The sequence below is a fragment of the Primulina tabacum genome, unplaced genomic scaffold (assembly GCF_025594145.1).
Source record: "Primulina tabacum isolate GXHZ01 unplaced genomic scaffold, ASM2559414v2 Contig332, whole genome shotgun sequence".
Classification (NCBI taxonomy): domain Eukaryota; kingdom Viridiplantae; phylum Streptophyta; class Magnoliopsida; order Lamiales; family Gesneriaceae; genus Primulina; species Primulina tabacum.
This window is the reverse complement of record NW_027459730.1, coordinates 143,989-160,390: the sequence shown is the minus strand read 5'-3', so window position 1 is coordinate 160,390 and position 16,402 is coordinate 143,989. Positions and strand designations below refer to the sequence as shown.

The window sequence follows — 16,402 nt, the reverse complement described above, 5'->3', positions numbered from 1 at the left end:
AATTTAAATACATATGTTTTCTCACATCAAATTATCAATATTAATATTACTCGTGTGTTGAGATATTGACTCTTGGATACAAGAAAGAGTAATATATAGATTCTTTCACACATTCCGTCCATTGATATAAAGCATGAATCCTAAACTGTATAGGTCACCATGTTAGCCCAAGAAACGAGAAGCGAAAGCCATTCTGGAAAGAAGGGAAAAATTCAAGATACAAGAATACCATAATAACAAGATAAAGATTTATGCTAAGATAAACATCAAGGGAATTGAACCATTTAGGCATCTCCGATGAAAAGTAAAAAACATTCAACTGCATAAAGATACATCAAGAGGACCGAGATGCGGATATTTTGAGACATTCGCTCTGACACCTTCGGAGGCAAACATCATTCCAATTAGGCACTTGGTGTTGGTTGATGCACACAGTTCGAGCACAAGCATCGGAGCAAGCATCCAGCTCAGAAACACCACATACCGTGACACAAGTATCGGGGATTGGATCCTTGGAGAATGCTCCAACTTTATTCAACATTCTCTTTGAAGTGCAAACTCTCTCACACACAAAAATGTCATCCGCGGTCTTCTCCCTAACTCGAGCACTTTTGATTCTTTGCTCCTCAGCATGTTTTGCCTTCATTCTAAATGCTTGACCTGCAATCAAGACCGGAACAGCTGCTCCGACCAGGGACCACCATACCTCAACCATTGCTGCTAAGCTCTGTTGGCCCCTTCTTTGCTCCTTAATTCCCAATGAGGTTCTTGAATAAAAAGAAATGGATTATTTCCAGCTCTACAAGTTCCTGTCGAGGTCAAAGAGCATAGTATTTCGAAAATGAATCATGACAGAAGTATTCCAGAGAGAGAGAGAGAGAGAGAGGAAGGAGGGGGGGGGGGGGGGGGGGGGGGGGGGTAGAGGTGAGACAAGATTTACATCCTAGAAGCCGCGCAACACCAGCAAGAAATATAAAATCAAATTAAGCTTGCTGAAATATCATAACATCTGGTATTCTGATAAATTGCTCAAAGAACCATCCAAAATGTATAGTAACTGCCTAACTGGGTAACGTAAAAACAAAACACACTGTAGACACTTTAGAATCATGCTAGAGCTAACTTATGTACTACCACTACCAATCCTAAACATCTACTTCATCCACATGTATTATACATAAAAAAACTCCTGGAATATGTGAATCATTAGAATCTTGTCAGGGTTGGGCATGAGGCATTCATATTTTGAATTTGATCAACGGGAAGGAGTGGTTTAGCATCCTGATACCAAAACCTTACACGACTTCCAAATATTATTGGCACAAAAAAGAACAAAGAACCAATATGAATAAAAGATAGAATCCACAAATAAAATATGGGAACTTTTCTCACGGCGTTCTCACAGAATCATGCATTTGGATTACGGATCCAGGTTTCTTAGATTTCGTCAAACATCTAGAAGCATTGAAAATATCTAAGATTACTCATTATAGAAGGAAAAAAGTGAACACGTTTGTTAAAATGCGAGAAATTGTTCATCATTGTCATGATTCGAATTTTCTCATTTAAATGGAGGTATACCTGCGTAACTTTTCAATTTTGCTCTTAAATTACACAGTTTCGGGCATTCCATGGACTCCATACATCAAGGAAAAAAATCTTCCAGTTCACTGTTCAGTTAGGCAACTGCAGAAACACCCATTCCGTAGCAGAAAAGAGAACCCAAATATAGTTGTATCCCTATATACTGCAAAGTCAAGATCACAATTTTCGCAAAACCCTACCTTGCAAAATCTTCTGAGTTTAACAAAATAATAATTTTCAAATTTCTTAATTCATCGACCTCTTCTTCAACAATATTATCAGAAACTCAGAAAAGATTGAAACAAAAACCCAACTAGATTAAAGTAGAAAATGAACACAAAAAAAATAATTAGCTTCTGAGCATCTCCGAACGCATAAGAAATCGCCAAAAATGTAGAAAGAAAGCTTAAAGAAGTTAATGGCGGAAGCACATACCAAGGCCGGAGGAAAAGAAAGGAAAAAATGCGTACTTTTCGTAGCACGTACAGTTGCAACTGTGGAGGAGACGAGGGGGGACGCTACCCAATGCTATAATCGAAACAGAAAAACACAACAAATTTCACATTTATCGAAAGAACTCCACCAACAAATTCATGCGCTCACAAACACAAATTTAATCCGAACATGTACCTACGAATTCAGATCCGATTCGCGCGTTGCGCGACCCAGAAAACCTCGGAACTTTTTTACGATTTTCACATACGGATCCATGCGTACGATCGAGGAGAATTGCGAGAGAGGAATGAAATGATATGAATTCGGTTTGCGACAGTCGAGTTTCAAAAGGGTTCCACATATCCAACTTCCACTCCATTCACGAGATTCGAGGTGTTCCACACGCGATTGAACACGCGCGTGAGAGTCTATTCATACCCGAGTTAAATTGTGTTTGCGAGCGCATGAATTTGCTGGTGGAGTTCTTTCGATTATATGTGAAATTTGTTGTGTTTTTCTGTTAAAATTATAGCATTGGGTTTGAATGATGAGATTGATTTTTGGGATGATCTCGGTAACCAGGGAGAGGAAACGGAAATAGAAGCAAACAGCGTCCCCCCTCGTCTCCTCCGCAGTCCGCCGCAGTTGCAGCGGTACGTGCTACGGAAAGTACGCATTTTTTCCTCCGGCCTTGGTATATGCTTCCGCCATTAACTTCTTTATGCTTTCTTTCTACATTTTTGGCGATTTCTTGTGCGTTCGGAGATACTCAGAAGCTTTTTTTTTTTGTGTTCATTTTCTACTTTAATCTAGTTGGGTTTTTGTTTCAATCTTTTCTGAGTTTCTGATAATATTGTTGAAGAAGAGGTCGATGAATTAAGAAATCTGAAAATTATTATTTTGTTAAACTCAGCAGATTTTGTAAGGTAGGGTTTTAGCGAAAATTGTGATCTTGACTTTGCAGTATATATGGATACAACTATATTTGGGTTCTCTTTTCTGCTACGGAATGTGTGTTTCTGCAGTTGCCTAACTGAACAGTGAACTGGAAGATTTTTTATCTTGATGTATGGAGTCCATGGAATGCCCAAAACCGTGTAATTTAAGAGCAAAATTGAAAAGTTATGCATTTGATTGCTGAAGGTTTTTTTCCTCTCTAATTGGCCTTTTCATGTATACCTCCATTTAAATGAGAAAATATGAATCATGACAATGATGAACAATTTGTCGCATTTTAATAAACGTGTTCAATTTTTTGCTTATACAATGAGTAATCCTAAATTTTTTCAATGCTTCTAGATGTTTGACGAAATCGAAGGAACCTGGTTCCGTAATCCAAATGCATGATTCTGTGAGAATGCCGTGAAAAAAGTTCCCAAGCTTTTTTACGGTGTGCTATTTTATTTGTGGATTCTGTCTTTTATTCATATTAGTTCTTTGTTCTTTTTTGTGCCAATAATATTTGTAAGTCGTGTAAGATTTTGTTATCAGGATGCTAAACCACTCCTTCCCGTTGATCAAATTCAAAGTATGAATGCCTCATGCCCAACCCTGACAAGATTCTAATGATTCACATATTCCAGGAGATTTTTTATGTATAATACACGTGGATGAAGTAGATGTTTAGGATTGGTAATAGTAGTACATAAGTTAGCTCAAGCATAACAATGGTTATTTCTCTTTGGGAGTGGGAGAGTGTTTGGATCTAGGTAAATTTCATGAAGTTTTATCTTGATACTGAATTTCTTATGGTATTAATATTAGGAATATATAATAATCATACTAATTTCATCAAATTGCATTATCATTGTCATACTATAATAACCAAATATTCATATGTTACATTCGTCTTTTGTATATATAGATTATTAGTTTGTTAGGAGTCCTTACTAGCGATATATGCATGTAATGTTTGTTATATTTGGAATGAATAGAAATAAGAATTATTAGTTTGTTTCTTTCCCTTGGCTCCTCTCCTGTCTCTTGGTTCTCTGTGTTCTTCCTCCCTTTTTGTGATACCTGTACATTTGAAATACACACACACACACATGTGTAATATTAAAAATTAGTTATAATATCTTATTTAACTAATAAGTAAACTTAGCAATGATATAATAGTAAATTTATTAATATTTAGAAACGTAGATGTTGAATCTTGTAGCTTATTTGGTCCATCAATTTATCAATATTTAGAAACTTAGATCCTAATAGTAAATTCATTAATATTTAGAAACTTATTAATAGTAATTTATTAAGACACAGTTTTGTACGAACAGTTTATTCAATCATCAGTTTTGTCTTTTGGTGCAAACTGATTCTGGGGTAAACTAATTTCCTTGAAACTGAACGGGGAAAACTGATTTCCTTGAAACCGAACGGGGAAAAGTGATAGACAGATAAGCGATATTTCAGTTTAGGGTTCGAGTGTAAACCAGTTTAGCTAAAATCAGTTTTGCCTTAATTATTAGTTAGCATCAAAACATAAGAATTTTTGTTCCCACAATGATAAATCACATTCATCAATGATAAATATTTTGAAAATACCTAGTTCATTACCATCAAGAACAAAAATTAACCAAATAAAGGTTCAAATAACATAACAAGATGAACATAAGTGAAAATATCTTTAATGTAACATGACCAAAAACATACACATGCATGAATCCACCACAAGATAACCAACAAACTCAGTTTCTTTTATTTTTATGCAACTCAATCAATTTCACCAGATTTACTCATTTGCATGATGCAAATGCACAAAGTATCACACATTAACTTACAAATCCCCAAGAAAAAGAATCGCTTTCGAATTAATTATTTTTACTAGAGCAAAATTTGTCACCACTAAAAGATATCGTCATGAGACAAATACAAATGTGAAGCTTTCTGATTTTAGAAACTAGTTAAAACAGGAATCACATTTGTGCATCTATGTTTCAAGTATCAAGTTAAGGAATAACGCCACATACCTCCTACAAACACTAATAATTTCCTCCCAGGTGCAAGGAATCAGGATGGACGACTTACCATCTCGCAGAAATTAGAACTTATCTCCAGTCTTCATTCCTCTTCTAGCATATAAAGAATCATAGCAAAAGTAAAACTAACTGTAATTTGCGAGCATGTATAGGTACTACCATAGAAAAAAAAGCGTACAACAGTTGCACAAAAACGAAACAGAATCAGAGTAAATAAAAATCGAAACAAAAAACCCAAAATACACATACAGAAACAACCATAGTTTCAGACAAAAATCAAAACCAAATCCCGACCTTTTTCAGCAATAAAAAAATCCCTAAACGAGACATAAAACAATTAATTTCTGCAAATAATATTACAAAACACTGTGGTTAATCTAAGGTTAACTAAAAGATAGGTTTTTTACCAGTCAATTGAAGCTTGGAGTTGCTGATTGAATTGGGGGTTTCTGGAATAAATACCTAAATTGAATCCAGCTGCATTTATTATTTTCTGTTTTAATTCAAGCGCCTTTGGAGGTCAAAGTTCGGTTGGCCAGACTAGCTACTTGTGAATTACCGAGAATAACCCTACTTATATTACTATTTGACATTTTTATATCGCAATAATTCTCACTTTCAACATTATTAATTATTTTGTATATTATTATTTATTATTAAATTTATAAATAATTTGAGACGGTTTTGTATTTCGATTAATTTATCAAAATATAGTGTTTTTTTAATAAAAATTATATAGAATTATGATTAGGGATAATTTCGTCCACTTAAAAGAGAAGTGCCATTACACCAAGGGTGTGTTTGGTACAAGTAATGAGATAAATAAAATGATTGATTATGTTATAGATAATAAGGTTGATATATTATTAGTCAAATATTATGTGATAATTTTAAGATTGTTTGGCAGCATTTTGAATATGTGATTAGCTTGTAAATATTAATAAATTTATTGTTATACCCTAGCTAAGTTTACTTATTTGTTGTACACCCCTGAAAGCAATACATTATGATTCACGTTAAGAAGAATAATTACGAAACTTCATGAAGTTTACCTAGATCCAAACACTCTCCCACCCCCAAAGAGAAATAACCATTGTTATCTCGATACACACACTTTTGCAAGCAATGCAAGTCAATACTTAAAGAAACACCGAGAACCAAGAAACTGAAAAAGGCAAAATTGCAGCAGCCAACGCAGTTGCCTACCCTCTCAACTTCCATGGTAAAAAATTTTAAAAAAAGAAACAAGTTTTGCCCCATTCCCACCCCTAAAACTTTATAATCTAAAACTTCTATGCATTTTTAGGCCCTTATTTATAACCCTAACGAAGCAGATACAATTCAAAAGGCTGATTCAAGTCCCAACAAAATAGCAGCTAACAAATAAAACGAACCACAGAGAAAATGGACAGCGCACGGTTGTCCAGAATTAAGAGGCGCAATTTAATTTAAACACAAAATAAAACTAATATAGAGTCCAGAAGATATTAAACTTTACAAATCCTTACCGAAATACAAGAAATTCAGAAAGATAGAACCTGTAATTGGAGACCGAACGAGAAGAACCGTATGGAGTTCGGCTGCAGAAGAAGAGGTTTAAAACCTGTACGTCAAGTGTTCGGGCTTTGGGCTCGGATTTAGTAAATTTTTAATTGGGCCAACCCAGTGTAGACTTTACTTTGGGCTGTTAATATATATTCAATTGATGGTGTAAATTGCATGAAAGTTGTATTATTGTTCCATGAATTTTTTTGATTATATATAATTATTTAATTATTTTTTCTAGATATGTCAACGTGACAATATCATCATAAAATTTGAATCATATATTATTTACTTATTATGGAAATTTTTAAAAGAATCTTTCGACATATGTTACATTATAAATTGTTGAGTTTTGTTTATTGATTATGCTATTTTTTTAAATAATATTTTAGTATAATAATTTTTATATGTACTCCACGTGCATGTGTTATTAATGCTTCAAGAAATTGATTTATGTATGTTATTTTATTTATTCTTGTGCAAATAGCATTTTAGCATAATGATATGCAAATTAAAGGAAATTGTGGTAAAGTGGTATAAATTAAATTTTTTCACCAATGTCTTGTGTTCAAATCATTTCAAATACATTTGTACTGATATTTTTATTTGTCAAATCAAAAAATGAGTCGAACTCAAGCCCGAGAGTCAAATAAACGGTTGATATCGAGCTCGCGAACATGCTCGTGAGCTTATGAGCCTAATATCCTTATGCTTGAGCTCGAAACTATATATACTTTAAACGATTTGAGCCCGAGTCTGATACCGTATTGTCTTGCTTGATTCGTTTACATCTCCATTTTGCATCAACCGATGATGTGGCACCCAACTCGGACTTAGCCCCCGAGAAATGCCACCATCCCTAATAGCATCTCGTGCGGAAATGCTCATTTGAATCATATATTATTTACTTATTATGGAATTTTTTAAAAGAATCTTTCGACATATGTTACATTATAAATTGTTGAGTTTTGTTTATTGATTATGCTATTTTTTTAAATAATATTTTAGTAGAATAATTTTTATATGTACTCCATGTGCATATGTTATTAATGCTTCAAGAAATTGATTTATGTTATGTTCTTTTATTTATTCTTGTGCAAATAGCATTTTAGCATAATGATATGCAAATTAAAGGAAATTGTGGTAAAGTGGTATAAATTAAATTTTTTCACCAATGTCTTGTGTTCAAATCATTTCAAATACATTTGTACTGATATTTTTATTTGTCAAATCAAAAAATGAGTCGAACTCAAGCCCGAGAGTCACATAAACGGTTGATATCGAGCTCGCGAACATGCTCGTGAGCTTATGAGCCTAATATCCTTATGCTTGAACTCGAAACTATATATACTTTAAACGATTTGAGCCCGAGCCTGATACCGTATTGTCTTGCTTGATTCGTATACATCTCCATTTTGCATCAACTGATGATGTGGCACCCAACTCGGACTTAGCCCCCGAGAAATGCCATCATCCCTAATAGCATCTCGTGCGGAAATGCTCATTTGAAGTATTGTAGGCAGTAAAAAAAACTACTAAACTTTATTAGGGGGAAGTGAATCAAACTAATTACTAGTAAATTACGATAGAGTTTTTACAAGATCAAACTAAATCATAAGATAAAATAAAAAACAACGATTTATTATAAATATTTTAGACAACCACTACTAGATCATTCACCGACATTTCCTTCTTTATCCAATTCCTGTATACGTGCGTATGAAAATTACAATAGATAAAGAAAATAGAGAGTTTAAGTCTTTAAGGACTTAGTGATAATTAAATAATAATAAATATGATGTTAAATTTAACAGAATAATATAATAGACAATATGATTAGCATCCGGTTATATGAATACGCGAGGAAAAAAAATATGGTTAGCAAAGAATAACGAGCCAAGTGAACTAATATACCCGGACCAAGGTCACATTGTTCAATGGACTCAATCTCCAGATCAAAGTCCGTTTTCCAGGGCTCTGTCTTGGTTAATCATTTTATCATTCAATCATTCGTTCATTCATTTCATGATTAACCAAAACATTATTTGGTGAAAGTTTGATAAGAATCACACTTAGTGTGATGATATTACAAGAACTTTTCACTGAAGCATTCCATTATTATGTAATAACAGTGCTGAGTAAATTAAGTAGAATAAATTTTTAAATAGGATGCGATCAAGACGATAGATTTGATCAGTAAAAAAAATTTCGACGTGATTGAGGATTTATTATGATAGAAGGAGTGGCCATCGAACTGATGCATCAACGAGATTAAGAGATACGATAATTATGCATAGACACAAAAAATCAATAAAACATGACGAATATTATTTAAGGAAATATCACATCATAATTTCCAGGCCAATGCCAATATTATAGGAAAATCGGTAAAAATAAATTCCTCACCTTAGTGACTTACTATATATGAGTGTGAGAATCTAAAGTTCAAGCCAATCATATTGACCAAGGTGATTATGATCAATATAGTATAAACTTCCTAATTCCTTTAATATAGCCTAAACTTCCTAATTCCTTTAATATAGTCTATCCCTAAACGTACAAGTCCAAAAATTATAAAACTTCATAGTTACTTCTAGTGATATATTTTTAAAGTATTGAACACTAGAAACATGCATAAAAAGATTCAGATGATCATACATGTATCATATTATATCCGAAAATAATAGTATTAACATTTAAAAATTTACAGAAAATGAAATAATCATCCAAAATTCACGAAACTTGCACAAAAGCCTATAATAATCTACAACATGTTTCGAAAAATATAATTCCTGTTTTTCGCCTTGCCGGTTCTGTCGGCGCGTGGCCAGTCTTCCAGCCACTACGCGCAGCCCAATTTTTTCCAGCATACTTAAAATACGATTTCCTACAATTCTTGTGTTATAAGTTTTCTTACATTCACAGCCGAAACATGCCAGAAACGAAATAACTAGTAAAACTCACACCCCTACTTCGACTGTCGAATAAAACTATTTCTGGGGCCGATTCCGGGAAACCAAAGACATGGATGAGAGGTATGACATATAATGAACGACTTTCATGCTTGAATTAAGGTGAAATATGGTCAGAAAAAGTACGAAAAATGGGAGTGAAAATAGTACCTGAAAAAATATTTCTGGCACTATTTCCTTCCCTGAGGTTTCTGAATTTTAACAAAAAATTGGCTGCTGATTTTTCGACACCTCCTTCTCTGATAGCTTTTTGGGTAAGAAAAGAGTGTTGTGGAATGTTTCTAGAATTTTCGGAGGGGTTTGAGGTATATAAATGATTTTTTTCCTCGTTTCTCAACTATTATAAAGCCTCATTCTCACACCACTTAAATCCTACTCTAGACCAACACCTAAAACTCGAAAATTATGCTAAGAAACTCTTGAAATTCTTCAAGTGAATGGCTTCCTTTTATAAGAAAGAAGCAAGCCTTTCCTCCAATCCATGTTAGATATTTTCCGATCACCGGTTGGGCAAGAAAAGAAGTGGTGTGTTGGTTAAGCAAGCATGATGATGATAATAACTTACTATATATATATATATATATATGAATGATTAAATATTTGACTTAGTTATTTAAATTTTATTATTATTATATATGTATATTAATTATTAGCACTATATAAATATTGCATAAAAATAATTATGGGTTATTAAAGATGATGTTTCTCGGCCACTTGAAGAATAATGCTTACAAAGCATTTATTCATAATGAATACTGGTTTCAAATTTCATTATACATATATTTTCATAGGTTTACATGAGTTTCCGTCAGCTTTTAGGTTATTTGTCTATTACTCTGTTATACCTAAAACTAGGGAAGCATCCCCATCTATTATAACTTTTCTCTCGTGTTCTTTGATGTTGTTTATCCTCTCATGTCAATCTTCATTCAGAAGTTGTGAAAGACTGCTTTGCGAGCCGTACTTCTTCAAGTGGCCAACAAACATCATCGGTTGGTACAAGTCCACATATTTCAGTGACACCTTATGATTCTCAAGAGTGATACTTTATAAACGTTAAATTTCTTTCTTCTCAATTGTGGCAATGTATTACACAAAATTTGCAAGTTTTAGTTATTTATGAATGAATTTACACTTTTTTGTATTATTTTAGCCTTAGTTTATAGAGATTCATTCTATTATATGTTTGAGCTCAATTCTATCTTTGGCGAGCTCAAATCAAGCTCGAACTCGAGCTTTGTTGTATGCTCAACTAGCTTGAAAACAAATCCGTTTAACGAGTCGAGCTCGAGCCAAACTCGTTAAACATTAATACAAGCTATTAATGAACCGAGCTCGAGCTATTCCCGAACTTAGTTATTTCAAAGCGAGCGGAGCTCAAAGCTAATGTTAAGAGCTCGAATCGAGCTCGAGTCTGTATAAATTTTAAACGAGCCAAGTTCCAGCATCATAGTGTTCAGTTCGGCTTGGTTTTTTTCATCCCTATTTGTCCACAATATACAGTTTTAAAAAAACAATTCATCGAGTTCAATTATTGGTCTACAACCGGATAAAAAACTTATTTCATACGATGTAAGCTGAAATATAATTTCTCAAATGTAGGAGGGTCGGTGCACTCATATCTCCTTACCAACAACTTAATACATGGATTAAACTTTAAAATAGTCCCACAATAATCCCATAGTAATTCATATTGTGCATTGTCAACTCCTATGATGCTTTGAACAACCGTCTTTTTCGCTCGTAACACTTTCCATTTACTGACATCCACACCACAATTTCTCATGATAATAATTCGTAACCGATCAATTTTTATATCAGAATTATCCCTCGTTATGCTTTCAACTCTCGTGGACTAGTACTTGTAATTTGCTATACTGTTTGTGTGCCTTCTCGCATAATAGTGCCCCTTTTATAGTTTTCTATCGCAATGTTGGACCACCTTGTACTAAAGAACCATGAACTCTCAAATTATACCCTTCTTTGCATCTGTCATCCTAATCCTCTCATTTTTTTCATTGTTAATTCATAATCCTTTCGCACACTATAATCTCTCAGGACTCCTCTAAACTCAGAAGCATTCTTGAATTTCATTTCCACAACTAGATTGAAAATTTTCATATCATGTCCATTGTAAACAGCATAAATTGGAGTATCCTCAACTGACCCATTAATGCTTAGAAGATTATAATTATGTAAAATATGATTATGTTCACCTGCATCACCAAACCAGTTAGTTTCCTCTTCAATATGAGTTTTTTTTTTAAAGTTATCAAATGAGTTTTTACGACTATAAGAAATGGGAGAAAGAATGGCATAACTAAGTCGTATGTATAATGGACATTTTAGTGATTTGATATTAAAAAAAGATTGTATCCACCACTTTAAGAGATTTATTATTTTTAATGATTTTTTTTTGTAGATTTTAAAAGTCTAGAAATTCAATTAAGATTTTTGCATACTCTATAGAAGTCTGCTGATATTCAAAATAGACTTTCATAGAGTTTTAAAAAGTCAAGTGATATTCAACATTGACTTTTTAAAACTCTATGAAAGTTTAGAGGTATTCAAATTTTCGATAGATTTTTAATAATTTCATGGAATTCATTAACATACAAACATAAAACATAAGATACAATTATAAATTGTCAAAAATTGTATTTTGTTCAACCCAAAGATTTGGATGGAATTTTAAAACTTTTAACTCATACACAAACTATTTATTTCTCTATGTCGCTTCACATCACCACTCTTCTTATCTTCTCTCCTCTCATCTATCTCTATCACTCTATCAAATTTTTGAAATATATATTTATATATATTTTCATCTTTCTTTTTCAAAATTTTCAATTTTTGGTTTATTGTTCATTTAATAATTGTTTATTTTAATATCATAGGAAATTTTGAATTCTATATTTGATTTTGTGATTTTTAATTTATGATTTATAAAAATTAATGTAATATTCAATAATAATAAAAGATGATCCAAAAAATGTCGTTTAATTCTTAATAATTGAATAGCCTTGCAACAACCATGATTTTTAAAATTCTTTTTAGCATTTTCAATTAATATGTGAGCTATGATATTTTTGTACAAAATTATATCTACACAATGATAAATAATATTCTTTTCACATGTAAAAAACAAGGTTACAGATTAATCAATTGATGTATTTTAAAAAATTTACAAACATGCATACAAACTCACATATATACACATGTAAGGATTAAATTATTTAAGTTTTAAATAAGTAAATTTATTTATTAATATAAGTATTGAAAAACTATTTCAAACTGAATATATTATATATGTCAATTAATTATTGATTCAAAGGAATTAGTAAAAAATAATATGTTATAATTAAGTACAAAACTTATAAAATTCGCGAAAAAAATTTCACAAAAGTCTATAAAAATCTTACAAAAAAGTTTACATGAATCCACATAAATTTGTGAGATTCTGTAAAAGTTGATAAAAATCTATCAAATTCATAAAAGTCTTGTTAGAATCAATAGGTCTTCAAATTGTTCATTTGAAAAAATGGAAACCCTTCTTATTTTGAAAAACTCATTAAAAATATAAAAACTTTGAATTGAATACAGTCCACTAAGATGTAATCTATATTATCTATATTATATTATTAAGTGTGATACCCTTAGAATAACTAACTTTTGGTGGTATGGTCTGTTTTAATAATTATATATATTAATAAAGTGTTAAAATTTTAATGGAAGTTATATGTAGTTTAGTGGACAAAGTCTTTGCGTCTTAAACTTCAAGTTGTTGGTTCAATTCTTACTTTATTCTTTTTATTATATTTCTTTTTGCTTTTAAGCACGCAACGCGTGACATTAAATATAAATTAAGATGACTTTAAAACCTAAAATGAATTGTATTAAAATTTTAACTCGGGGATGAATAGATTCTCACACGCGTGTTCAATCGCATGTGGAACACCTCGAATCTCGTGAATGGAGTGAAAGTATATGTGGAACTCTCGGAACTGTCCCAAACCTAATTCATATGATTTCATTCCTCTCTTGCAATTCTACTAGATCGTACGCACGGATCCGTATGTGAAAATCATAAAAAATTTCCGAGGTTTTCTGGGTTGCGTGCCGTGGACGCGAATTGGATCTTAATTCGTAGGTATATGTTCGGATTAAATTTGTGTTTGTGAGCGCATGAATTTTTTGGTGGAGTTCTTCGATTATATGTGAAATTTGTTGTGTTTTTCTGTTACGATTATAGCATTGGGTTTGAATGATGAGATTGATTTTTGGGATGATCCCGGTAACCAGGGGGAAGAAACGGAAATAGAAGCAAACATCGTCCCCCTCGTCTCCTCCGCAGTTGCAATGGTACGTGCTACGAAAAGTACGCATTTTTTCCTCTCTTTTCCTCCGGCCTTGGTATATGCTCAGGGCCGTGCTTATTAAGAGGCGAATGAGTCCAATGACTCAGGCCCATCTCGTTTTTGGGGCCCAAAAATTTTTTAAAAAATTATTATATATAATACTAGTTACTAGATAGCCCAAAACCAAGTATTTATTAAATGGAACTTACTTAGCCTGTTATCAATTTATTCCTCAAACTTCCCCAATATTCATCTGCAGATAAGCCCTAATCGACTTCAATCGTTGCGTCGTCTCTAGGTTTGATTGAAAGACTCGTGAGGAGCTGTAAGTCTATTTTCTCGTATTTGCTTTGTTCGGGCTTCTAATTTTTTATTGTAGTTTTTTACTTTCTTCGGGGCTTTATGTGGTATCTATAATCTATGCTTTTGACTGAAATTTTGGTGGATGTAATGCTTATACGGCTTTCAATGTGTAGTGTATTTTCTGTTTTATACAGACTTGATTAGTATTTTTAGCTCTAAAACTGTTAGGCGAGTTATTTTTTAGTGATCATTTTGGACATGTTTGATATTTTTATTCATTTAGTTTTTTATATTGTCTTTAACGTATTGATTTAATTTGAAAAATTTCTATGGAACTAAAAAAAATATGAATACACATTATGATTCAGATGCCTGTTTTTAAAAGTTAGACTCAGGCCCAAATATTGTTAGGATCGGCCTTGTATATGCTTCCGCCATTAACTTCTTTATGCTTTCTTTCTACATTTTTGGCGATTTCTTGTGCATTCGGAGATGCTCAGAAGCTTTTTTTTGTGTGTTCATTTTCTACTTTAATCTAGTTGGGTTTTTGTTTCAATTTTTTCTGAGTTTCTGATAATATTATTGAAGAAGAGCTCGATGAACTAAGAAACTTGAAAATTATTATTTTGTTAAACTCAGAAGATTTTGTAAGGTAGGGTTTTGCGAAAATTGTGATATTGACTTTGCAGTATATATGGATACAACTATATTTGGGTTCTCTTTTCTGCTACAGAATGGGTGCCTAACTGAACAGTGAACTGGAAGATTTTTTTTTTGATGTATGGAGTCCATGGAATGCCCGAAACTGTGTATTTTAAGAGCAAATTTGAAAAGTTATGCAGGTATACCTCCATTTAAATGAGAAAATTTGAGTTATGACAATGATGAACAATTTGTCGCATTTTATCAAACGTTTTTTTCTTATACAACGAGTAATCCTTTTCAATGCTTCTAGATGTTTGACGAAATCGAAGGAACCTGGTTCCGTAATCCAAATGCATGATTATGTGAGAATGCCGTGAAAAAAATTCCCAAGCTTTTTTACGGTGTGCTATTTTATTTGTGGATTCTGTCTTTTATTCATATTGGTTCTTTGTTCTTTTTTATGCCAATAATATTTGGAAGTCGTGTAAGGTTTTGGTATCAAGATGCTAAACCACACCTTCCCATTGATCAAATTCAAACTATGAATGCCTCATGCCCAACTCAGATAAGATTCTAATGATTCACATATTCCAGGAGATTTTTTATGTATAATACATGTGGATGAAGTAGATGTTTAGGATTGGTAGTGGTAGTACATAAATTAGCTCGAGCATGATTCTAAAGTGTCTACAATGTGTTTTGTTTTTACATTACCCAGTTAATATACATTTTGGATTGTTCTTTGAGCAATTTACCAGAATACGAGATGTTATGATATTTCAGCAAGCTTAATTTGATTTTATATTTCTTGCTGGTATTTCGTGGCTTCTAGGATGTAAATATTGTCTCACGTCCACACACACCCCCTCCCTCTCTCTTTGGAATGCTTCTGTCATGATTCATTTTCGAAATACTATGCTCTTTGACCTCGACAAGAACTTGTAGAGCTGGAAATAATCCGTTTCTTTTGATTCAAGAACCTCATTTGGAATTAAGGAGCAAAGAAAGGGCCGACAGAGCTTAGCAGCAATGGTTGAGGTATGGTGCTCCCTGGTCGGAGCATGTGTTCCGTTCTTGATTGCAAGTCAAGCATTTAGAATGAAGGCAAAACATGCTGAGGAGCAAAGAATCAAAAGTGCTCGAGGCAGGGAGAAGACCGCGGATGACATTTTTGTGTGTGAGAGAGTTTTCACTTCAAAGAGAATGTTGAATAAAGTTGGAGCATTCTCCAAGGTTCCAATCACCGATACTTGTGTCATGGTATGTGGTGTTTCTGAGCTGGATGCTTGCTCCGATGCTTGTGCTCGAACTGTCTGCATCAACCAACACCAAGTGCCTAATTGGAATGATGTTTGCCTCCGAAGGTGTCAGAGCGAATGTCTCAAAATATCCGCATCTCGGTCCTCTTGATGTATCTTTATGCAGTTGAATGTTTTTTACTTTTCATCGGAGATGCCTAAATGGTTCAATTCCCTTGATGTTTATCTTAGCATAAATCTTTATCTTGTTATTATGGTATTCTTGTATCTTGAATTTTTCCCTTCTTTCCAGAATGGCTTTCGCTTCTCGTTTCTTGGGCTAA

General features: G+C 32.9%; 3 protein-coding genes across 18 annotated transcripts in view; 1 reads left to right on the top strand and 2 right to left on the bottom strand.

The window, feature by feature from the left end:
- The window catches only part of LOC142534099 (uncharacterized protein At5g64816-like), a 20,415-nt gene extending 13,850 nt beyond the window's left edge, over positions 1–6,565 (bottom strand). The window contains exon 1 of the mRNA XM_075641015.1: positions 6,506–6,565. The gene's annotated coding sequence lies outside the window, so the exon portion shown is untranslated. The remainder of the gene's footprint in view (positions 1–6,505) is intronic.
- LOC142534098 (uncharacterized protein At5g64816-like) overlaps positions 1–16,402 on the top strand; it is a 26,620-nt gene extending 10,218 nt beyond the window's left edge. For 3 of the 11 annotated variants that reach the window (XM_075641002.1, XM_075641013.1, XM_075641003.1), the window contains exon 3: positions 15,798–16,402. In XM_075641002.1, the coding sequence (XP_075497117.1) occupies positions 15,798–16,230 (433 nt within the window). In that variant the 3' untranslated portion in view covers positions 16,231–16,402. Of the gene's footprint in view, positions 1–2,551; positions 2,689–2,731; positions 3,412–13,869; positions 13,893–15,756 lie in introns of those variants that run through there. The other 8 variants (XM_075641011.1, XM_075641004.1, XM_075641008.1 and 5 more) reach the window with 7 other exon arrangements.
- On the bottom strand, positions 163–6,528 carry LOC142534100 (uncharacterized protein At5g64816). 6 transcript variants are annotated; one of them, XM_075641018.1, is made up of 2 exons: positions 6,506–6,528; positions 163–809 (listed from the first exon to the last, which is right to left on the bottom strand). In XM_075641018.1, the coding sequence occupies exon 2, from the start codon at positions 713–715 to the stop codon at positions 335–337; it is 381 nt and encodes a 126-aa protein (XP_075497133.1). In that variant the 5' UTR covers positions 716–809; positions 6,506–6,528; the 3' UTR covers positions 163–334. The 6 variants fall into 6 exon arrangements, with proteins under 6 accessions (XP_075497133.1, XP_075497134.1, XP_075497135.1 ...); XM_075641019.1 differs by lacking the exon at positions 6,506–6,528 and adding an exon at positions 4,989–5,090; XM_075641020.1 differs by lacking the exon at positions 6,506–6,528 and adding an exon at positions 5,047–5,067.

Coding starts and splice junctions, on each gene's coding strand:
- LOC142534100 (XM_075641018.1), bottom strand. CDS start 715: ATGGTTGAGGTATGGTGGTCCCTGGTCGGAGCAGCTGTTCCGGTCTTG.